At 37.5% G+C, this 25,771-nt stretch overlaps 1 protein-coding gene across 11 annotated transcripts in view; it reads right to left on the reverse strand.

The window, feature by feature from the left end:
- The window catches only part of Unc80 (unc-80 subunit of NALCN channel complex), a 219,931-nt gene that overhangs the window by 167,866 nt on the left and 26,294 nt on the right, over positions 1-25,771 (reverse strand). For 9 of the 11 annotated variants that reach the window (XR_015449083.1, XM_021263510.2, XM_013074515.3 and 6 more), the window contains exons 8-15: positions 22,205-22,466; positions 18,617-18,751; positions 16,355-16,571; positions 15,542-15,682; positions 14,106-14,374; positions 12,670-13,029; positions 4,371-4,517; positions 358-505 (exon numbers count right to left, since the gene is read on the reverse strand). Coding sequence is in view for 10 of the 11 variants with exons in the window: in XM_021263510.2 (XP_021119169.1) it covers positions 358-505; positions 4,371-4,517; positions 12,670-13,029; positions 14,106-14,374; positions 15,542-15,682; positions 16,355-16,571; positions 18,617-18,751; positions 22,205-22,466 (1,679 nt within the window). In the remaining variant the exon portion in view is untranslated. The remainder of the gene's footprint in view (positions 1-357; positions 506-4,370; positions 4,518-12,669; positions 13,030-14,105; positions 14,375-15,541; positions 15,683-16,354; positions 16,572-18,616; positions 18,752-22,204; positions 22,467-25,771) is intronic. The other 2 variants (XM_013074516.3, XM_087205796.1) reach the window with 1 other exon arrangement.

Below are 25,771 nucleotides of genomic sequence, written 5' to 3' on the forward strand. Positions count from 1 at the left end.
AATACATATATTTCCTATCTCAAGATTTATAATGAAGTCATATAAGAGAAGGTTATGTGAGGTACAGCAGTCCTATGACTAGTAATGTAAAGTTTGAAGAGTTAAGGTAAGGATGCCACAAGCTTTATCAAGTTCTCATTCACAGAGGTAAGTTGTCCTCTGAGGACAAAATATGTCATCAAAGATGATGTGCAAGCATTCTGCTTATATTCTATTACACCCACTCACCCACATGTTTATACATGCCCACATATTCCCTCTTTAAATTCTATCCCCACAAACTTTGTATGCCCTTGAAACACTACCTGCTTCACCTCACATCAACTGCTCCTAGTACTCAGGTGCAGCTTTACTTACTGTCGGTGACTGGCTCCATACAAAATCCTAGCAAAGCATGCAAGAAGTCCACTACATTATTGAGAGAATCCTTGTTTACATAATCCCTCATGGTTTGTCGGAACTGCATCTTATCTAGCTTGTATAGCTTAGTGAGGCAGTTCTGGGCCTGTAATGAAGGAAGAAAAGTGAAAAGTCAAAAGTACCAGCTTAAGCTACAGATATCATTAGTCTAAAACAGAAGACTTCAGAAAGACAAGACTTCCATTCATCCCCCCCCCGCCCCCCCCGGCTGGTGCCAAGCAACATTGCTAGCCCCTCTTGTCCAAGAAGTGGGCAGAGACAGACTGCGCAATCCATGGGAGTGTGCATTGAGAAGAACCACTCCTCAGGAAAAACCCAAAGCTAAAATCTAACGTTGATCCCAGGAGTTCAGTATTTTCACCAAGATCAAGATTTTAAGAACTTAATGAAGATAATGCAAAGTGTAAAACTGGGGTAAGTGATCAAATTAGCAGTTCATGAAGCTTTGTGCAGTGAAGAGGACCATGCCACTTCCATGCCAAACATTTATAAAGTATGTAGGCTTAATGGAGGTAGTGAGGGAAAAGAGAGTGGGAAGTGGGTTCCAGTCTCTGCTTACATGGCTAGGAGAAGTTCATTGAAACCCTTAAGAAGTACAAAATAAATTCTAACTTGTTTATTTCTGTGTCTGCATTTGTTTCTGAAAATATGGTATTTAAATAGAAGTCGGCCTCATAAATGTGAAAAACAAGTGATCACTGGCTATACCCAGACACTCAAAATAATGATCTATTTCTTAGGATCCACCAGATAACTTTGCAACCTGGCAAAGGAAAAGGGTATAGTTCCTGCCAGCAGAAATAATGAAGTGAGAATTATCACCTGTAGCAGGCAGCAAATAAAAAGCTGATACTGCTTGGGAGTGTAGGGGGCCTTCTAGCTCTTTTCTATGATTAAAAGAAAAATTCCATTTGTGTGGTACTTTGCTTGCATGTGCAGCACATTTGATTTTTAATCTCTATGATTTGCTGAGTATTCCTTTATTACTGGCAAGGGAAATGAAACTCAAAGAAGCCAAGGACTTTCTCCAAGGTGATACCACAAATTCTACAGCACAGCCAAAACTAGAAGTCAGGGTCTTGTCTCTTAATCTATAGTTATTTCTCCTGTGATATATATTCTTCACATTAATAGTTCAGAAAATGGTGTTTGTGTGAAATGTGTTTATATACCACCCATTTGTTTTTTTTTTAAAAAAGAGAGATTTAAGATGATGGGTAACAGATCAACTGGTACCTTGGGGGGCAAAAATAACTATGTGAACAAAAGAGATACAAGAAAGCCCATCAAAATGGAGTGGAATGGGGAAATGGCAGAAGTCTTTGGGTGGAAACAAAAGGATAAAGTATCGAGAAAGAAAGACTAGCTAGGGGAGGCCACCATAATTGAGGATGGAGAACTTTGCGCACCCAGGCATAGGCATGGCAGTCAGATTAGGAAGGCAATGCCTGAGAATCAGAATTTTATTGATGAGCTCTTAATGATGACTCAGAAGAAAACTTAAGATACACTACAATTTTAACAAATCAAGGCCAGGGGAAAGATACTTGTAAATTTTGAGAGTTAAAAACAAAAAGCAAAAAAAGGAGAAAACTTGGAAATAGCTACACTATATTGGTAGCTATTTTGATATTATCTTGTTTACTCTCTTCAGCTGTATCACAGTCAGATGGACTTTTAAAAATTTGTCTTTACTATGTCCTAGTAGATTTGAAATTAGGTATTTTTATTCCCAGAGAATTTATTAGTTGCCAGATTCCAAGTAGATTCATATATTATATTATTTCTTACAAAATACATGCTGTGTTATAAAGTGAAGTTTGCAAAGCACTTAGGTAAAATATGTTCTACATGAATTCAATTATTATTCCATAAAGAATTTGTGAAGAACTTCATTTTAAAATCCTGGACTGGAAAATCCTTAAGTACACATTATTCCATGTTCTCTATAAAATACACCAAAAAGGCATAATTTCAAATACATTCTTTAAGGCTCTTAGGGAGTCTACATGTTCTTCATGAATTCAATGGGAAGTTCAAATTTAAAAATAAGATTGCCAAGCCTCAAATATTTAGAATCTGAATAAATATTCTAAATGTCTTCAAGAGATATAAAAGTTTTAAAGAATGAATTCCTTTTCAATAATTTGGTACTACCAGCTAATTATCACACTGAATATCTAAGAAGTATTGCAGGATTAGGTGACAAAATCACTAAGCATTTTAATGAATATCACTAATATATTTCTTTAAAAAGCTATAGAGACTATGATCTAGTAAAAGTAAGAAATATTCTTTTTTTAAAAAAAGTTAACTTCTGAAAATCAAACGTAGAGAAATACGTGACTAACCTCTGTAACTAGTCATTTTTTCAGGGAAAATCTTTCAAACTTCTATATCTTGGACAATGTGTTTATTGAACATGGATAAGTACACATGAGCTCTATAATGAGCCTGGAACAGGCCTAAAAGATAGTGGGGGATTACCCTGTAGATCAAGCTGAGAAGCCAGGTTTGAAAGTAGCTGGGATACCTCAGCGAAGCATGCAGTGCTCTTGCGGGAAGGCATGGTGCAGAGATACTACCAATGGCCACTACAGATCCAACTGGCCCTGCTTTCTGTGACTCCAGAAAGACTAGATACAGCTGTCAGAGCTAGTTTGTACCCTCAACTAGAGCATGACACCTTCTATTACATTTCAGCTCTTCATTTCATGAAACTGCTCTTCTGCACGAGGAGTGATGTTACTTATTTAGCCTTGAAGCCTTTATTTCACACTGTGTCAGAATTTAAAATTTCAAAACTTGCATACATATGTGCAAAGATGGAAGCAATGTAAGCTTTTTGTTGCCTTATTAATTATTAGTTTGGCTGGAAAATCTTGATGTTGGTCAAAATGTTTGAGTTTCAGAATTTTAAAGTCAATTACTTCAAACATAATTCCCCATATACACATAATAAACTGAAAGAATAAAACATGACAAAATATAAAATAAAGATGGATAAATAAATAGATGATAGATGATACATTAAGGAAGAAACCCAGCATGCTAATACTGTGTGAACATTTAATGGCAAAACCTAACACCAAGGAAAAATGGGCTGGTATTAGATTTTGACATGATCCCAAATCTCTGCCAATATCTGCTGAAGGGTTTCCTGGTCTCAGAATTGGACCAAGTCCTTATTTTTAAGAGAATATTTTCTTACAATTTCAATTCAAATGTATGTATGAGGAAACTCCAGCTCAGGCTTGCTGCGAAAGTAGATTATTGCTCAAATCAGATTAGAAATGTAGCAATCAGTGGAGGCAACAGAAAATGACCTGGAGCAAGACTATGTTCCATGCCAGAGTTATGCTTGGGCAAGAGCAAGTGCAGAGTTTTAGGTTTCACACAGTTCAGAGGAATAAGATCTCAAATATCTAGAAGTCGAGGTTCAGTCTCAGGCAAAGCAGCCAGAAAGTGACTGGCTACTTTTATAGTCCTGTTTTGTCCCAATAAGGGCCAATTTCCATATCTAAGTAAGAACAACAAACTAGATCCTAAACTTTGATTCCTTTCTCTGATATAAAATATGTTTCTACAGTACCCAGACAAGTGATTAAAAAATCACTAGTCCAGGCCATCAGGAGCTTGCTGAATGTACTCATCCCTGCAAAATTCTTTCAAACTGCCATTCACACATTCCAGTTATGCATCTTTTCACCAACTGGTGGTTGGTCTGCTTTAGGCATGAGGCAGAAGCGTTTTCCCAATTAAACTTTCCTACTTGAGTTTTAGATGTCTTGAGATATCTTGTGGGAATACTCCCACCTCAAGACAGCATTAATGATCCCCATGAAATAAAATATTTTATAGGGAACACTGACCCTCATTGTCAAAGGACTCATTCCTCAACTGGAAAGAGGGAGAGGGAGAGGAAATGGAATCTACTTTAATTCTCTTACATTCTCTCGGAATACCTGGTGTCTCAGACGATCTCCAGAGAGCCCTCGATGTCCTTCTCCGCAACCATAGGCACATCCCAAAGATTTCACGATTTTGATGAGCATGGTGAGGGCCAGCCTATGGTTGCTCACAGGGGTACTTTCATCCTAGTGCCCATGGTTGAGAAACAAGGAGATGTCAGTTTACTTTGTCATTTAAATCCTTTTGTCACTAAGATTCTATGTATTTTATGACCAAGTTTATATAATTTGCAGTAAGCACCTGCAAATAGGAAAATAGAATTGTCAAGGGCTTAAGAAACAAACTCAATTTTCTAAAATCTAGTACTGGAAATAAAAGAAAGAAATCACATTTTGAACATCCTCTGGTGATAAAAGATATGAACACAAATTTATTAGAAGATACATTTTGAATCAGTGGTAGTGAACCTATGACATGCATGCTGCAGGTGGCTATTTTTTATCATTGAAAGACCTAAAAGTTTCACTGTCATTGATCTATATCCTTCACAGATTCTCAGAACAGCTACCTAGAAAGACATGGTGAGACAATCCAAGATGAAGGCAAAAAGAAGCTTTTCATAGAAACTACCCTTTTCAGAAGGCTTCTGATAATGCCATTGGCTAAAGATTACTGCTAAACTTTTGGAATTGATAAATATTTGGAACTTTGGAATCTCATGACAATTTCTGACATTTATGAGGAATTTTTCTAATAGTATAATTTTGCTGCACTATAGTATATGTGCACAAGCAAAATGAAAATATACAGCATTGTAGCTATCCTCTTTGCAGATCAAGTGGATTTCAAACCAACACTGATTAAGAGAGACAAAGAAGGACACTACATTCTTGTAAAGGGAACAATCCAAGAGGAAGAGATGATAATCATAAATATATATGCAGCAAACACTAGTAAGCCCAACTATATAAAACAAATACTAACACACATGAAAAATCAAATAAGCACTAATACAATACTAGTGGGGGACCTCAATACCCCACTGTCACAAATTGATCAACTAGACAAAAAATAAGCAACAAAATACTAGAACTCAATCAAACTCTTGAACAAATGAACTTAATACATGTTTACAGAGTGTTCCACCTCACAAAATCAGAATACACATTCTTTTCAGCTGCACATGGGTCGTTCTCCAAAATGGACTACATACTTGCTCATAGACCATGTTTAAGTAAGTACAAAGGAAATGAAGTTATCCCCTGCACATTATCAGACCATAGTGTGATGAAATTGTAGATCAATAGCAAAAGAAACCGCAAAAATTTCATAAACACATGGAAATTGAACAACATACTTCTGAATAACCAAGGGGTCACAGAGAAAATTAAAGAAGAAATCAGACAGTTCCTACAATTAAACGACAATGACAACACAACATATCGGAATCTATGGGATACAATGAAAGCAGTCATACAAGGGAAATTCATAGCAGTGAATACTCATATTAGGAAAACAGAATGAGCCCAATTAAACAACCTGATGCCGAACCTCAAGCTTCTACAAAAAACAAGAGCAGGACAAACCCAAACCTCATACAAGGGAGGAAATTATAAAGATCAGAGCAGAAACCAATGCAATGGAGACTAAGAGAATGACACAAAAAAATTAATGAAGCCAGGAGTTGGTTCTTTGAAAGAATGAATAAAATTGACAAACCCTTAGCCAACCTTATCAGAAAAAGGAAACAAAAGGCCCAAATCCATTCAATTAGGAATGAAAAGGGTGAAATGACAACAGACCCAGCAGAAATCCAGAGGATAAATACTTACTTCGAGTACCTATATGCCAATAAGATGGAAAACACAGAAGAAATGGACACATTCCTAGAAACATGTGAATTATCAAAGTTGAACGAAGAAGACCTAAAAATTCTAAACAACCCAATATCAAATAAGGAAATTGAAAATGTAATTAAAAACTGAACAACTGAGAAAAGCCTGGGTCCTGACGGCTTCACTGCTGAATTCTATAAGACATTTAGAGAGGAACTATTGCCACTACTGTTTAAACTCCTCAATGAAATTGAAAGGGAACCAATACTCCCGAGTTCATTCCTGGAAGCAAGCATCACCTTGATCCCCAAAGCAGAGAAAGACCTAACTGAAAAAGAGAGCTACAGGCCAATTTGACTAAGGAACATAGATGAAAAAATCCTTAATAAGATACTGGCAAATAGAATGCAGAAGGTCATCAAGAAGATCATATACCCTGACCAAGTGGGATTCATCCCAGGGACACAGGGATGGTTCTATATACCGAAATCAATGAATGTAGTACACTATATCAATAGAGCCAAGGACAAAAACCATATGATCATCTGAATAGATGCAGAAAAAGCATTTGACAAAATCCAACACCCATTTATGATAAAAAATCCTACAAAGAACTGGAATAGATGGTCTCTACCTCAATCTGATAAAAGCCATCTATGAAAAACCAACAGCCAATATCATACTAAATGGTCAAAAACTGAAATTCTCCACATTAAAATCAGGAAGAAGACAAGGATGTCCACTATCACCACTCCTGCTCAATATAGTTTTGGAAACATTAGCCACAGCAATTACACAAGAGAAAGAAATAAAAGGAATAAAGATAGGAAACAAAGAAGTCAAATTGTCATTATTTGCAGATGACATGATACTCTATATAGAAGGCCCCAAGAACTCCACCAAAAGTGTTCTACACTTAAAAACCAAATTCAGTCAAGTAGCTGGATACAAGGTCAACACACAATAATCAATAGCTTTCCTCTACATGAACAACAGAGTCACTGAGAGAGAAATAGGGCAAACAATTCCTTTCACAATAGCATCCAAAAAAACTTAAATACCTAGGAATCAACCTCGCAAAAGAAATAAAAAATCTCTTCTCTGAAAATTATAGCACTCTGCAAAGAGAGATTGAAGATGATATCAGAAAATGGAAAGACATCCCTTGCTCCTGGGTAGGAAGAATCAACATAGTGAAAATGGCCATACTTCCAAAACTGCTATATAGATTCAATGCAATCTCAATTGAAATTCCAGCAGCATACTTCATGGGCCTTGAGAAAACAATCCAAAAATTCATTTGGAACAAGAAGAAGACCCAGAATAGCAAAAGCAATTCTAGGCAAAAGAGACATTGGCAATTCCCAACTTGAAACTATACTACAAAGCTACTGTGATAAAAACAGCATGGTACTGGCAAAGAAACAGACCTGAGGACAGTGGAACAGATTAGAACATACAGAAACAACTCCAGACACACTCAGCCATCTCATCTTTGACAAAGGAGCCAAACACCCTCACTGGAGGAAAGATAGCCTCTTTAATAAATGGTGCTGGAGAAATTGGGTTTCAACTTGCCAAAGATTAAAACTAGACCTGTATCTCTCACATGCACTAAATTAAAATAAAAATGGATTAAAGATGTAAATATTAAAACAGAAATGCTGAACCAGCTGGAACAGAGGTTAGGTAGAACTCTTGAAGACATTGTGTAAGAAAAGATTTTATGAACAAAACCTCAGTTGCCCATGAACTAGCACAAACAATCAACAAGTGGGATATCTTCTTATTACAAAGCTTCTGCACAGCAAGGGAAACCACCAACAGTATGAAGAGACAACCCACAACGTGGGAAAAAATTTTCACCAGCTGTCCCTCAGACAAAGGTCTACTCTCTAAAATCTATAAAGAACTTTAAAAAAAAAATCAGACTTTCCAAATTTAAAGACCCAATCCAAAAATGGGCATCTGAAATGAACAGACATTTCTCAGACACAGAAGTAGAAATAGCAAATAAACATATGAAAAAATGTTCAACATCACTGGTCATTGGAGAGATTCAAATGAAAACAATGCTGAGATTCCACTGCACCCCAGAAAGAATGGCTGCTATCAAGAAATCAACCAATAACAAAAGCTGGGAAGGGGGATGTGGGGAAAGAGAAACACTGCTCCACTTTTGGTGGTGCAACCAGTGTGGAAATCAGCATGGAGATACCTCAGAGAACTAGGGATAGAGGTCCCATTTGACCCAGCTATTCCCCTGCTGGGCATCTTCCCCAAAGAATTAAAAGAATCATACCACAGTGATATATGCACCCATGTTCACAGCAGCACAGTTTGTAATACCTAAAACTTGGAAGCCATCCAATTGCCCATCAACTGGAGACTGGATAAAGATGTGTTTTTTTAAAAATAAAATGGAGTAGTACTCAACTATAAAAAATGAGAAATTAGAGACATTTATAGCTAAATGCATGCACATTGAAGCCTTACTTTTAATTGAAATAAATAGGACACACATGTGTAAATAACAAATAGTTTCTCTGGTGTGAGAAACTGAAAGTATAAATAAGGACTGAAAGGTATAACAGATAATGTGAAATAGGAAGAAAAGGGGAAAAGGGGAAGGGGAAGTGGGAGGGGTAGGGGAAAGGAAAGAAGGGAATGGAATTCATATGAGAAAATGAAAAAATGGAAACAAAGTCTTTGTAAATAGGGAGGGATGGAGGGGTTGAAGGGATGGCAGGGGAATGGGGAAAAAATAAGAACTAAGAGAGATTATGTAAAGGTGCAAATTTCCAATGCTGAATGTCATTATATTGTATACCTAAAATGTACCAATAAAATTAACTTTTAAAAAATGAAACAAATTTTCATAACAACAACAAAAAAAGAAAATATACAGCATTTTCTAAGCATGCAACTTGGTTTTCCTCTTGAAGCTAGATAGGAAGCTCTCCTGAGAGAATTGTGAGAATTGTTATCATCCTCTCATTTGCTCTTTCTCATCCTCTCTTTAGGTGAGTGGAGAACATAGTGCCCCAAAAAGGAACCTCCTTGAATTATTGTATTTCCAAAGAAGCATGAAGAAACTGTTGCTAAGGAATGATCCTCAGCCCAGTGTGGGAGAGCCATTACCTTTGTTAGTGGCAGACAACCTCAGTCCTCCTAGCTACATTCAGCCCTCAGCACATTCACTGTGGCCCTGGGATTCTGGCTCCTTGTCCTTAATTGTATATTATACTGCAAATTACTTGCATATGATAATGCATAATTTAACTCATCTTTTTGTAGTTTAGTTTCTTTGCCTGTGAATTAAGGAGCCTCATAGCTGCCTTTTCTACTTCATAGGTTTAATGTGTAAATAAAACAATAGGTGAGACTTGCTCTGCAATTGTAAGGGATTTTTTTCATTAATCATATGGTCCAGTTGACACATAAACTTTGGGGTCACATATGGAAGGAGTACTCCGATGTGGGGAGGGTCTTAAAGGGTTAAGGAGCTATCTAGACACTATTATCTGCCTTAATGTGACAGGGTAGTCTTTTCTCCACTAATGTTGGTCCTCCTTTGCTTATCTGCATATTCCTCTATTGGAGAGAGTGCTGGACCCCAGAGATTCTGTCTGCAGGAAGAAAATATTCATTGCTGTAGCTGTCAGATGTGTTGATGGCTGATAGCCTCTCCAGGATCACCTCCAGCTAGATAGGGGCAGTCACCAACAGACCAATATGATGCTGTTTCTCTGGAGGCAGTCTACCTCTGATGAACTGGTCAGCTGCATAAATGGGGGTGGGGGGGCTAAATGTCCCCATTACTTGATGATTGCTTTGAAAAGCCACCCCTGATCCAGAGCCCCCTCCTTCATTATGTATTTACCAACCCTAGAATCATCTTTAGTTTGGATTCAAGACTTAGCACCAATCCTTTAGTTACTGTATAACCTTGGGAAAGCTACTTAGCCATTCTGTTCTACACAATGGGAATCATCATAATACCTAACTCTGGAGATGTGAGATTCTAGTCAAAACATGTAAGCCCCCTAATAAAAGCAAAACAAATGTTAATTTTTATGCTGTAGGGCACTGCTATCCTCTGGGGCATCATTATGCATATTAAAAAAGTCATCCCCTCTTGGTCGATGAATTAGACAAAGCAGAGCCCTCTGGGTAGAATGGACCTCAGATGAGTGGCTCTGTGAGCAGAGATTGAATCATATTTCAGTCCTCACTGGCTCCCATAATCGAGGACACAGCCTTATGAGCTGTGCCTCAGAAAAAGTCACCCAAGCAAGGGCTTATTTGGAAATATATATATATATCACAATTATATATTTTTAAAATTATTATATGCTACTTTAGAAATTCTCTAGTTCTGAAAGCTCTTTGTAAATATTCTAATTTGTTAGACCTTCAGATGTCCTTGGGATTTGGGCTGCATTCATAGGAGATATTCAGAAAGATGTACAAAGCTACAAGCAGAAATCAGATATCAGAAACATTTGAAGCTCTTGGAATTATGTTAGTAGTCAATGCAGAAATAGAAATTTGATCTTCTTTTCTGTCTCAATCAATTCTCCAAGCTTCTGGTATTACTAGATTGCAAAATTAGATAAACTCTCTAATTGTACTGAAAATAACAGATGGTTTTAGGGCAAAGGAGACCTTTGTAAATAACAAACACAAGGCAATTAACCTACTATCAGGTTTCATTTGATAAATTCTTTGTACTAAAAATAGGTAATATTGTACTAAAAATAGGTACAGAACATTTAACTCTTGGTGACTCTTTTGGAGACTACATCATCTGACCCTAAAACACCCCATACTAACCAACAGTTACAAGTTGGGTCCAATAACATTTACAGTGTCAAGCTATAATGTCTAGGATACTATGTAGATACACGACTGAGGCAGGAGAAGAAAATCTTAAAGAAAATGATAAGGAATCCAACAATATCGAAGTAGGAACATTTGGATCAGGGTCTATGGATATCGGAAAGATGCAAGCAAGCCAAGAGATGAAGAAACTCAGATGACAAATACAAACTAAGTATGTGCCAAGTGGGACTGGAAAGAAAAAAGAAATTATAAAAGAGGAAGGAATTCTGCAATCCTTATTCAAATGTAAAAATATGACACCCTATAAGAAGACAATAGGCAACTTACTGTTCATATAATGTGTAGAGATGGTAGAATTTCACATAGTGTAATCTTACTTTTATAAACATTTGACATGGTATGAGATTGCTACCTATTAGAGATTCAAATTTCTTGCTGGTTTCAATTTCTGAACATCGTTTTCCAGCTAAAGCCTCCAACTGAAATCAATGTTATTAATTTAAGCTCTGGTAATTTGTATTTAAACTCAAAGAATAAAATGAATTCTTCATGTTAAGTACAGAGATCATGACCACTGCCAAAGCAGAGGAAATGAACTTTAGAAACAGTCAATAAGAAGATGAAAGCCTCTGGGATCTGGCACGTGGCAGCACGAGAGGACTGAGGCTGGGAGCGTTGTTCCCGAGCCAAACCAAAATCAAACAGTTGAGACAGACTCATTGTGCAAAATGTTTCCCTTGCTTTCTCCTTAACTGTGGTCAAAACATGTTACATAAATCAAAGAAGAACTTTATATTGAGGAGAAATTATACGGCTTGTTTGCATCCTCCTATAATTCCTATATTGAAGCCTTAATTCCTAAACTAATGAAACTATTGGAAAGTACCCTTTCGGAGGTAATTAGAATTAAGTGAGGTCTGATACTGGGGATCAGCGCAGTGAGATTAGCCCCACAGAAGAAATACTAGATGGATACCATCCCACCCCTCTCTCTGTCTCTCCTCCCTCCTTCTCCCCATCATGTGCAAAGAAAAGGCCATATGAACACACAGTGCTAGTCTCACAGACACCTAGAAGCCAAGAGATGAGGCCCCAGAATGAGAGGCATCATGCTGATGCCTTGACCTTAGTTAGAATTCAAGCATTTGAGGGCTGGGGATTTAGCTCAGTGGTTATGGCACATGCCTCACAAACGCAAGGTTCCGAATTTGATCCCCAGTACCAAAAAAAAAAAGAAAGAAAAAGAATTCAAGCATTCAAATCTGTGTGAAATAAATTTCTGCTGTGTAAGCACTGTTATGGTAGCAGACTTAGACATAACTGAATTAGACTAGACCTTGTACATCTTGAGAAAGAGGCCATCCTTCATGGCTTACTTAGAATTATCATACAGGAATGTGCCTGAGATGTTCTGCAGAAATAACATGACCAGAGAATTAGTTCTGACATTACATCCCTGATGATGGTTTTTTGATTTAGGATGTAGTCTCAACAAATTATTTCTACTCAGGCCTGTTGAGAACTTAGTGAAGAGATTTATATAATCATAACTCTTCTGGGCTTGTGACTAGTTGCTGTTTTGAGTCAATAAATTGTGAGCGGGCAAGCCCTGGAAAGAAAGTTTTCCATGAGGACACAGAAGGCGATTCAGTCATACCTTTTCTTGATGCTTATCATTCTTCTCATAAGGACCACCTCCACCTCCTCCTCCATCACCTCCTCCACCTCCACCATCTCCACCTCCTCCTTCTTCACCTCCACCATTTCCAGCTCCACTAACTGAAGGACCCCCAAATCCACAGGAGGAACTTCCAGATATTCCTTTGAACTGAAAATTTCCTTCACTTGCTCTCTTTTCCACAGCCTCATTTTCCTTGTTTCCACTTTTCTTCCTGTTCTTTTCTACACAGGGCACGACACCAAGTTGAAGCAAGCATTCCACAATGTTTAGTGCCACATCACAGATGCGAGAACTGATGTCGTGGTTAAGGACAAGATAAACCGCCTTCAGAACCACCTGTTAAAGATGAAGATAAATACAAGATGATTATATTACCTCCACTCCTTCCTTAATAGATTTGGTTATTCAGTTTAATCCACTTTCTTAGGCTGTGCTGTGAATTTGGGCATAAATAATTCAGACAATTTTCAGATTTTCTTATCCAAGTTGCATTGGGACCTTATGTACATGTTTACTATAGAATATAAATCACCAAAAGAATTAAACACATGTACTATCTCACTTATGCCTTCCAAAACCTGCCATGATGTAGAAAGTTAATGAGGATATTGAAGCATATAGTGAGTTAAAGGGACAGCAACTATCTGCCCAAATAGAAACTTGTTTGGCTGATTTTTAAAATCAAAGTGCTTCAATTATCTACTTTTCCCTTTCCACAAAATGAATAAAGAATGATTGCCTTACGTTCATAATAGAGAAACATTTGCTCATTCACAATTGTATCATTAGTTATACCCTTCAATTTTAAATGCATAATATTTGCATGTTTAAATTATGAGTCTTTATTGATTTTAATACTTTATTTGCTAAGCCTGTTTATCTAATGTGCAATAATAATATTTGTGGAATATACTTTTAAGATATAAAAACCCTTTCATTTGCTAAAACTCCATTCAAGACAGGCATTCTTAAGCATGTAAGCGTAAATCTTTTAAGGACTTATATTCATTTTTTTGGCTACATAGGAGGTATGTAGTCTTGTTGCTTATATAATAAAGAAAATAAATAAATTTCTTATTCTCATTTTGAGAAAAAGGAGTTTACCAAAAGTAAACATATGAATATTTATATGATTTGTATATTCAAGATTTACTCATAATTCTGAGTTATAAAAATATTCAGAGATCAGATGGAATCTAATGCAATGATTGGGAAAAAATAAAAGGTACACCTGTGGCCAGTGATTTAGCTAGTGGTTCCACTGCCTGCCTCAAAAGTGCAAAGGCCAGAGTTCCATCCCCGGTAGGAAAAAAAAAAAAGAATCTATATGGCCATTTTACCCAACCTTGTAAAAATTGGATTAAGGGATCAATATCTTTCAAGCGTTCATAAGAAAAGTTCTTGCTTCTTACAGAGAGATCAAGCATGCCATTCTTGTGGACAAAGTTGTTGGTTCCATCAATGTGCTCCGTGTCCTCCAGGTAGCTGTAGTTAATGCAGGAGTCTGTGAGGCTTCGAGGCAGGTTCGCACATGCCAGGGGCTCATGAGGCATCTCTGGGATAGGCACCTGGTTGCAGAGTTTCCTCATATGCTCACTGAAAAAGTCTGCGTAGCCTACATTGAATGATGCCAATGTAGTATTGAAGGTTGCAACTGTGATAGTGGAGATCTGAGATCGCACTAATAAAACAAAAGCAACATCTTAGTTTTCCTCATATCACCCTGCTACATCAGTTAGACAGTTACACTTCTATTTAAATTATGACCATGATCATAGCTGCAGCTTTTGTAGACACTTGACTTTCACTCTTAAGCTATTCTCAATTCCCATGGAACTGCTGAAGCTGTAAAGGCCATGCAACAGCTGATGAATAATGAAAGTTACAGGAAAACTCAATTGCAACTGGCTTCCTTAAGGCTAGTGTTGGGATTTAACTATTGCCTAACACTGACTTCACTGATAATCATAGGTAGCTTTTTCACTGACTTTTAGATGACAGGGTATATTGATATAAACTATTTAATTAAGGTATTATCCCAGGGCTGGGATTTAGCTCAGTGGTTCCAGAGCCTGCCTCGAAAGTGCAAGGTCCCGAGTTCAATCCCTGGTACCAAAAAAAAAAAAAAAAGATATTATCCCATAAGTTCTCTGCTACCAAAATACTTTGTTTTGTTCTGGTCTATTAAGAACAACAAACAAGAAGAATTCTCCTTTGATTAAAAGTAATGGAATATAAATTTGTGGTAGAAACTAATAGATGTCACTGAATATGTGAAATATAATTCAGGGAAAAGAGGGAAGAGATTTATGCTCCTCTGAGAGGATAAGAGTAAGAAAAGGAATTAATTACTTTGTTGAGTAAAGAGTAAGAGCTTGAGTTAGATTCCATTCAGGGACACATATTTGCTCCACTTGAACCACACAGGTATTTACCTAAAATAGAGGATATCTGAGAAGGGAATGAGTGGGCTGGGAAGGCAGTGACTTTCTTCCCAGCAAAGATGTACAAGGCCTGCTGACACAAATCACAGAGGCAACTGAAGCATGGAATCTTGATGTTTTCCAAAGTGACTCCTAGCCCTGTGGGTCTATGACCATTTGAAGAACACATGAGTTGCTCCTCCTTGCTCTCTCTCTACAGAGAGATGTGATGTGTAGGGTGGGGTACCCAATAGCTCTTCCTACCAAGGATATGCCAGGAAGGGCTAACAAATAAATTACCAAAAGATATAATGCAAACATGCAAGTTTTCAAAAAACATAAGGAAACAGAGTACAACAAAAATGGAAATGGTGGAAGAAGAAAGAGAAATGTGAAGCTCTGCCCACATGCCCCCTGAGACACACCTTCTTTGACAGTGTTTTCTCCATGGCTGTTGGAGTGGTCGGGCAGGTCACTCACAAGTGTGTGATGGGAGTGGGAGGGCCTGGTGCTCAGGCTTTCCATCTCAGTGGCTGCATCTGAACTGCCCCGCCGTGTCAGTTTTCCTGAAATGGACAAGAGCACCACAGAAGGTTTTAACATCTGCAAGATTCTCTGCAGAGACTTTGTCTTTCCAAAAGACAGCAGTATGAATGAGGAGTATTAGGAAGGACATGAAGCACAGCCAAAATAGCAAGAATTGAACTTGCCTCAGGAATATCCAAGGTCAACATGATTGATGGCATATCTGTGATCAGGTCAGCCCCAATCTAAGCCAAATGTCAGAAACCATCTGTTGTGGCTCTGCTAGCTGTCAGTTCCTCCTGATTTTAAGCTAACTCTCTTAATACACCATCCAAAAATGGGAAAAGGACATTTCTTTTTCTCTATTTAGCTTCTTCCTTTATTAAATAACAAAGTGAAATTAAAAGTCTCTCTTTAGATTTAACAAATGAAAGTTAATGCACAGAACCCTCTCAGGCCATGTTTCTGCATGATTTAAAAAACAGGACCATTACTCAGTTTATTATACAGAACTCTTGCATAATTAATTTAATGATCTCTATTTGTTTGGCTATGAAAACACGGGATTATTTAAGCACTGAGGAATGTGCACTTTGGCCCAAATTTCTTGGCTGAACTATTCAAGAAAGATCCAAGTTTGTCAGGGGTTCTAAGATTAAGATTGCTGAACAGGTCACTCAAACTCTGTCTACTTGGAAGGCCTTTGCAGTTACCTAAAATGGTCGTTTGCCAGCCTCCTTTTTCAATGCCTCGCCTTTCTTCTCCAAGCCCAGAGAAACTGCCAAAGGAAAATGTGCTGCGGGTTGGGGACACATCCAGATGGTCCTCATGAAGCAGGAATGGCACACCCATTCTTCGAGGTCTCCTTTTCCCCGTGTGGTGGAATGGAATGGAACCTTTCCTCTCTCGGTCTTCTTTTCGGGTTTTGAACTGCAGTGGTGAGAGATGAAGGATTAGGCACAGGGCAAAGAGAAGGTTACAGCTTGCTTCCCTGTGGGCTCCAGGTTCTATAGTAAAACACAGGGAATATTCCAGGGAGTAGACACCCAGGAAGTCATTGAATACCACTCAAGAGAAAAGGGATAAACTTCCCTGAGTTAAAAGAGCAAAAAAACTAAGTAAAAGGTCACACATTCTTTAGGTATTTCTGCTGAATGGGTTACAGTAGTGGTTCTCAAAGTGTGGTCCCTGGAATAGCACCACTGGCATCCCTTGGTAACTTAGAAATGCAGATTCTCAAGTTCAACCACAGACATACTGCACCAGCAACTCAGAAGGGGAGGCCCAGAAATGTGTATTGTATACAATGAGCTCTGTGGGTGACTTTGATGGACACTGAAAATTGAGTACCATTGGGTTGGCATACAGAATTCATGAGTAACCAGTTGGACCAGGCTGCCTCTTTTCTCCTGCATTTTTTAAGATCGAGGCAATCATTCTAGTCATCTAACTTCAAATATGTGTTACTGCTCACAAGGAAAGTCAAAGATGATGCAGAATATCATATTGTAGAGGTATGATCGAAGAATAGAGTGAATATTTAAAATTTTTTAAATTATTACAGTAAAAGACACATTACCATTAATCCTCCGCAAAATATTTTCCCTCCCTTTGAACACACCTATTGCCTTATTGTCCTGAATCAATTAAAAATGTTTATCTTTCATGTTCATTTAGACTTTAAGAAGTGCCAGAAGTCACCTGATGCTAAATTGATGACTAAGGTGAATGAGGACATGCAGTAATGTTTTCACAAGCTTGGCTTTCCACTGGATGGTGTTTGAGAGCAACACTCACTGATTCTTTTAATTATACATTGTAAAGACATTAATCAAAGAGAATTTTCAGGACTGCTTTGGAAAGTGTCAAGAACAATGAGATAAGTTCGAAGCAAGGGTAGTAATTTGAGGGGTTTAAACATTCACCATATTTTTGGTCATCCCTTATACATACACTGGTATAAACTCATTGTTTCTACCAAACAAATTCAAGACCAAGTTACCAGGAGTTTAGGATTCCTCAGAAAGCTTTCAAAATATACTAATGCCTAGGCCTAACTTTCAGCAATTCTGACCTAATTAGTCCTGGGATCAGGCCAGAGGCACTTATATTTCTAAAAACTCCTCAAAAATTCTCATGTGAGTATTAAAAATATCTTTTTTCTCTCAATAATCAGTAGTTTTAGAAAAACAATGGTTATTGTTTCCTCTTGTCATTGATGAAAGCAGACATGACTGCTTAGTTAGAAACAAGTTAAACTCCATAGATTACAAGTTAAAAATACATTCCATGTTATTCACTGACATAAGCTAAAAATTTTGAGAAACAAACAGCAAACTCACTACTTGTATATGAATCTAAACAAAGTACAGCATTGTCTATTTCATTAACTATGTACCTATAGGGCCAGGGATTTAGCTCAGTGGTTCCGCTGCCTGCCTTGCAAGCGCAAGGACCCAAGTTTGATGCCCAGTACCAAAAACAAAATGAAACAAAACTACGTACCTATAAAAATATAGATGGATTGATGGATTCAAAAGAGCATGAATTGTTTAGCTAGAAGTCCTATTTTTAGGTAGAAACTACTCACAGTTTCTAAAGGTCAATTTCTTTGGAAAACAGGGAGAATAAGGATGCCACTGGAATAAGTGAGAATAGTCATACAAAATCCTTGATAAAATGAGTTGAACCATACAAATGTAGGTTACTATCATTGTGTCACAACTACCCCCCACCACCACACTACATCAGGATTGGGCTTCATGACAACCCTGTGGAATATTCAGAACAGGAAGGACGGAAACACACACGCACACGAAAACTTGCATAGGGTCTCAGGATTACAAGGTTATGTTGCAAACCAGTGTTAGAAGCGGGAGCTGATTTTGGTTCTTTTTCTCACCCTCTCATACTGTAGTAGGGCCCACTGACTCTTAATTACTAAATTATCATAATGCCTGAATGGTTCTACTCACCTTTTTAAAAATGTTCATGCCAAGGTCTGAAGAGAGGTCTGGGACTGCAGACCTACGCAGATTGGTCAATGAAACCTTGGAAAAAGCCTCAGGGCTAAGAGATTTTTCCTCTTCATTACACTTCATTGTAAGATCCTGAACAAAAGCAAAGGTAGGCAATGATCTAGAACTTAGGGCTATCCATCCAAATACTTTCCTTATTGCAATGTTGCCTTGTTCATACAGATAAGCCCACTGATCTGATATCTGTGAATTATTTAACTTGCATGTCTAGACTTTCAGAATCCAAATTCTGCTGCTGGAAAGATATATTTTGTATTAACTGTAACTTCCACTTGGAGTTTTCAGCAATGAGGCTGTGTAGTCCCAAATGGAGAATGATAAGAAAATACAAGGGAAATAGATATCTCTTTTTCCTTTTTATGGAAAATAGTAGTCTTCCATTTAATAATTCATTAAAAGAGATATTCATTCTGGATAGAATATCTATTAGATATGTAATGGCCCCTTGACTTACAAAAAATTGGTTCCCAAGGGCTGGTTGTAACTCAAGTTGTTGTAAGTCAATACAGCTGAGATCCGGATACCTGGGTACACACTATAGATAACAAGAGGCAGATTAATCTTCCATTAACCTAATTAACCCAAGTTGTTCATATGTCAGGCCAGTCGCAACCTGAGGGTGCACTGTATTTCTTTCTGAATCTGATATTTATACTTAGTTTTAGAACATTCAGGAAAAATATTTAGACCCTGGAGACTCAAATTTAAGTGTAGCCCCAAATTGGAATACCCTACAAGTCAAAATTTTCTCTACAACTTCAACATATGTTGTTGACAAAAAACAAGTGTTCAGCTGATATTATGATATTCATTAATCAAAAAGCAATTTTCATATAGTGTCATCTTATCAGTATATATCCAATTTATTTCTCCAAACATCTAGAACAAATAGCAAGACTATGTATCAAAAAACAATATTCCTAATGACAATACTGAGACACTGAAAAATTTGGGCTATGCAAAAGAGGTTAAATCACGTTCAGTGAAATGCTATTGTCACATATTTTATATTAACACTTGACATATTATAGGGTAGAACTCTATTAACTAATATTATGATTATCTAGGAGATCAAATTTTAATTATTCTGAATAAACAAAGGCATACAATAAACTAACATGTGTGTGAATGTGCTTCCTCCAGTGGTAAATTAAGAGTGAAAAAGCAGCAAAAAGGTCTAGCAGGGAGAAACAGAAGGGAAAAGATAATGGCAACAGAATAATCACCAACCAAATATCTCTGGGCACTTAGGAATGGGATGCACAGAAGACAAAAGGAGAATGTGTTATAGCCAAAATTGTTAGTTCAAAAGATAATGGGATGGAACAAGACAAGGATGTCCACTATCACCACTCCTGTTCAATATAGTTTTGGAAACATTAGCCACAGCAATTACACAAGAGAAAGAAATAAAAGGAATAAAGATAGGAAACAAAGAAGTCAAATTGTCATTATTTGCAGATGACATGATACTCTATATAGAAGACCCCAAGAACTACACCAAAAGTCTTCTAGACTTCCTTAATAACCAAATTCAGTCAAATAGCTGGATACAAGGTCAACACCCCAAAATCAATAGCTTTCCTCTACATGAACAACAGAGTCACTGAGAGAGAAATAGGGCAAACAATTCCTCTCACAATAGCATCCAAAAAACTTAAATACCTAGGAATCAACCTCACAAAAGAAACCAAAGACCTCTTTTCTGAAAATTATAGCACTTTGGAAAAAGATATTGAAGGGGATATCAGAAAATGGAAAGACATCCCTTGCTCCTGGGTAGGAAGGATCAACATAGTGAAAATGGCTATACTTCCAAAATTGCTATATAGATTCAATGCAATCCCAATTGAAATCCCAGCAGCATACTTCATAGGCCTTGAGAAAACAATCCAAAAATTCATTTGGAACAAGAAGAGATCCAGAGTAGCAAAAGCAATTCTAGGTAACAGAGACATGGCTGGGGTATTACAACCCTCAACTTGAAACTATACTACAAAGCTACTGTGATAAAAACAGCATGGTACTGGCAAAGAAACAGACCTGAAGACCAGTGGAACAGATCAGAAGATGCAGAAACAACTCCAGATACACTCAGCCACCTCATCTTCGACGAAGGAGCCAAACACCCTCACTGGAGGAAAGATAGTCTCTCTAATAAATGGTGCTGCAAAAATTGGGTTTCAACTTGCCAAAGACTAAAAATAGACCTATATCTCTTACCATGCACTAATCTAAAATCAAAATGGATTAAAGATCTAAATATAAAAACAGAAACACTGAAACAGCTGGAACAGAGGTTAGGTAGAACTCTTCAAGACATTGGGGTAGGAAAAAACTTTATGAACAAAACCTCAGTTGCCCGTGAACTAGCACAAACAATCAACAAGTTGAATCTCTTTTTACTAAAAAGCTTCTGCACAGCAAGAGAAACCACCAGCAGTGTGAAGAGACAACCCACAATGTGGGAAAAATTTTTCACCAGCTGTCCCTCAGGCAAAGGTCTACTATCTCGAATCTATAAAGAACTTAAAAAGATCAGACCTCCCAAATTTAAAGACCCAGTCCAAAAATGGGCATCTGAAATGAACAGACATTTCTCACACAAAGAAGTAGACATGGCAAATAAACATATGAAAAAATGTTCAACATCACTGGTCATTTGAGAGATGCAAGTGAAAACAATGCTGAGATTCCACCTCACTCCAGAAAGAATGGCTGCTATTATGAAATGAACCAACAACAAATGCTGGCGGGGCTGTGGGGAAAGAGGAACCCTGCTCCACTGCTGGTGCAAGTGTAGACTGGTGCAACCACTGTGGAAATCAGTATGGAGATACCTCAAAGAACTAGGGCTAGAGGTCCCGTTTGACCCAGCTATTCTCCTGCTGGTTATCTTTCCCAAAGAATTAAAAGAATCATACCACAGTGATATATGTGCACCCATGTTCATAGCAGCACAGTTTTTAATAGCTAAAACTTGGAAATAGCCCAAATGCCCATCAATTGGAGACCGGATAAAGAAAATGTGGGGTTTTTTAATAAAATGGAGTACTACTCAGCCATCAAAAAAGAGAAATTAGAGACATTTTTAGCTAAGTGGATGCACATTGAGGTGATACTCTTAAGTGAAATAAACAGGACACACATATGTAAATACTGAATAGTTTCTCTAGTGTGAGAAACTGAAAGTGTAAATAAGGACTAAAAGGTATAATAGATAATGTGAAATAGGAAGAAAAGGGGCAAAGGGGAGGGGAAAGTGGGAGAGGTAGGGGAAAGGGAAGAGGGGAATGGAATTAATATGAGAAAATGAAAAAATGGAAACAAAGTCTTTGTAAATAGGGAGGTATGGAGGGGTTGAAGGGAGGGCAGGGGAAGGGGGAAAAATAAGAACCAAGAGAGTATGTAAAGGTGCATATCTCCAATGATGAATGTCATTATGTTGTACACCTAAAATGTACCAATAAAAAGATATACAAAAAAAAAAAGAAAAGAAAAGATAACAGGCTGAATTTGTCTTACTTGTGTTTTGTGGGTATTCACTAAGGAGGGTGCCGCAGCCACCATGGAGCTACTCCTGGGTCTGGGGAGCAGAGGGATATCTGGCTCTGGGGGCTTCTCTGGTTTCTCTTCTAACATGTGTCGCAGCCTTTGAAGATAGTACATCAGGGACCACTGAGTGCCTTCCTCAGACCAGTGCGGCTGGAGTAGGCAGCGAAGAACAGCGACATCAAAGTAGGTGGCATAGCGTGACCTTTGGCATGGAGGTATCACAAGAGAGGCCCTGTTCCCAATGACAGAAAGAAGAGAATGATACTGGCAGTCAAACCTTCCCCAGGGCAGCACAACTCTGTGTACAGCTCCACTTTTCTCATTCCTCCACTTACTCATTCACTTAGTTTGTCTGGTTTACTCTGGTATCCTCCTAACTGGTCTCACTCATTCCACTTCCATAAAATACTTCTCAGAAGCAGAGACTTTGAAAGAGTTTTGAAGGAATGCGTAAGAACAAACCAGGTAAAAGTGACATTGGGGTAGGAAGGCAAACTGGCTTTTCAGGTAGAACAATGTCTGCAAAGGCGTGGATTTCAAAACTTGTGAGTCGCGAGTGGTGGAGCATAAGTAATTGGCATAGCTGGTGAATAATTTGCATGATGAGAGTCAGAGCTATAGAAATAGATGAGGTTCACATCATGATGTTTCTTTTATTACTATTCTAACAATTCTGCCTCCAATAGAAACAGAAATAATACATATCTTGTCTGCTGCACCAGATTCTTAATTTCAACTGTGAAAAAAATTATGTAAAAGAACTAAGGAAATCTCAAAATTCTAAGCAAATAAAAGTTTTACTATATGGAAAATGAAATCATTTTGAAAATTCTAAAGTTATATAGCTATGTGAGATAGCAAAACTAATTTTTAAAAAACTCTCAATCTGGAATCCTTTTCGATTTAAACACATGACATATTCAGTAGTTAGTGTTCAATTTAATTCTATTAAAATACTATTGAGCAATTAACTCATCATAATACATTATCTTAGGTATCTTATTAGGTTAGAAGGGCTGAATGTCTGTTTAGTTCAAAATTCACAGTATAAAATTTTAACCCCAATGTGACACAAGGGTGAGGAGTCTTTGACAGATAATAAAATCATGACGGTAGAGTCTTCATGAATGAGATTAATGCCCTTCCTTCCAAAAAGTTCTTCATACAGCCTCTTGCTCACTTCCTACCATGTGAGGATAAAATGAGAAAACAGTACTCAGTACCAGAACCTGATAGTTCTGGCACCCTGATCTCAGACTTCTCTAGCATTGTGAGAAATAAATATCAGTTGTTACAAGCCACCTGATTTATGGTATCATAGTATAGCAGCCCCAGATGACCCAGATATTAGTGGATACAAAGGTTCATCTTGGAAACATGTGATCCAGTAATATAGACGATAAATGACAAAATATAAACAGAATTTCTGAGATCCAAGATAGCATCTTGAATTTAAAATTGAAACTTGACCCCCAGGCATAATTTCCTTCTAAGTCAGGTGGTGTAAAGGAGACATTTTTGTACCCTGAATCAACTAGCAAATGGCATGAACCACACACAAACACCTCTGGCAAAAAATGCAATCACTGAGAGTGAGATTTTCCTAAATTTTCCAGGTCTATATTTTGAATTGAAGATTTATTAGTAGTTCAAGAAATTAATTCAGCAGGACATGGCTATTATTAAGCTCACTGGAATAAAAACCTGGGAGTAAGGACTTGAATGTTTTGTTTCACTTCTCATGTTTACCTGGAGTCATTAGCTGAAAATACTTCTTACTGTGGGTTGCAGAAAAAGTTCTGTCTGGTACCCTGACTGTCATTTTTGTCTTCACTTTCTACTTCCTTATTGGAGCAGGTCACACTTTATTATTTTTATTCTCATCAATAGCACTGTTTGGAGTGTGCAGTGGCAATTGCCCACATACTCAATGCTTTCAAATGTCAATGCTATCGTATAATCTAATATTCTTGAATATTTTAATATTTGACAAGTAGGAAGCTGAATATAGGCTAAAGGTTAACCATATTTGCGGCTATAATACTGAATTATTTAACTGAGTTGGCAGTCATATTAGAGAAGCTTTTTACAATATACTAAACTCCTGTGTAATGCTATGCTAATATTTATCATTTTCCCCCAGGGCACTAGAACACTCTTTGGAAATCAGGTGCATGACAACTCTGAATCTATCCCAGAGTCCCATAGATTCTCCTTCCAACCGCTTCTCACCAGCTTTTCTTATGAACACCACCATAATTCTAAACACCAATATCTCTCATCAGGCAATTACTTTAAAAATCTGATTATCTCTTCCTTATTCTTCTACTTCCTTGCTCAGCCCTTTCCAATAAATTACTATTCAATATCCTTAGAATATAATTTAAGATCCTTACAGTAGTCAACAAGGCAATACAATCTAGATGTGCTCATTACTCCAATCTTATTTCTTATCAGGCTTGCTCTGGTGTGCTAGTTATCAATTTTTTGTCTTCCAGCTCAAATCCATCTCTTCTTTGGTAAATAAGCCTGTTTGAATATCCTTTCAACTTTTCCAGTTTGCTACTGTTTTCTTCTGAGACCTTGACTGATTACACTTCCAAGATCAGTTTGAGGAAGTGTAATACCATTTATTCACATTTCTATCCATTTCCTAAGCAGTTTTCACTACTCTCCCCTTTCTTCAACCCCATTTCATTTCTTTCTTTAAAAAAGCATTATTTAACCTACTCCTCTAACCCTGTCATTGATACAAAAGATAATAGGAATTCTTCTCTTTTTTTCTTTCAATCTGGATTTATAAGGAAAAGACAAAGCGTGGGGCTGGCTGGCTACCAGCTGTGTAATTTTAGGTCCTCAAGCCTTCATGACAAGCATCTGATTTATTATAAGAGCCTGTGAAGAACACTATGTTCTTGATGAGGCTTCTATGATTAAGGCAGATATTAGCAGTTTCACAAAATCATTTTTCTCCTTTTAGACTAGGTGTAGTTATCATTTATCCTGTATTTTCTGCCCATATGAGAACCCAAATATTTCTGGTTTGGTTTTTGTTGTTGTTGGTTTTTTTTTGTTTTGTTTTGTTTGGTACCGGGGATCGAACTCAGAATCTTGTGCTTGCGAAGCAGGTGCCGGAACCAGTGAGCTAAATCCCCGGCCCAATATTTCTAGTTATTAAATTAGAGAATCTTATAAATTATCTCAAATCCCTAGAGCACTGTTCTACATGAGATGCCAGTGAGTCCTCTTCCATGATTACCCCAAGGGCAGAAAAGAGATGATGATTAAAAACACACCCACCCTAGGCTTTCTAAACTAGAATTTCTGTGGCTGGAGCCCAAGAGATTTTATGTTATACAACATCCAAAGTATTCCTTAAATACTTCTAGTAAGATTGGATGACAGTTGTCCTAGAGAAACTTGAAATTCACAATTTCTGTTCCTTTAGGTCAACATCACAAACCATTCCCACCTGGAAACACTATAACTGGGATATGTTGACAGTTTCACTCCTGAGGGCACCAGATGACTAAGTCT

Source organism: Heterocephalus glaber, unplaced genomic scaffold (genome assembly GCF_053883595.1).
Source record: "Heterocephalus glaber isolate CG9 unplaced genomic scaffold, H.glaber_assembly_v1.0 deba00000621, whole genome shotgun sequence".
In the NCBI taxonomy this organism is placed as follows: Eukaryota; Metazoa; Chordata; class Mammalia; order Rodentia; family Bathyergidae; genus Heterocephalus; species Heterocephalus glaber.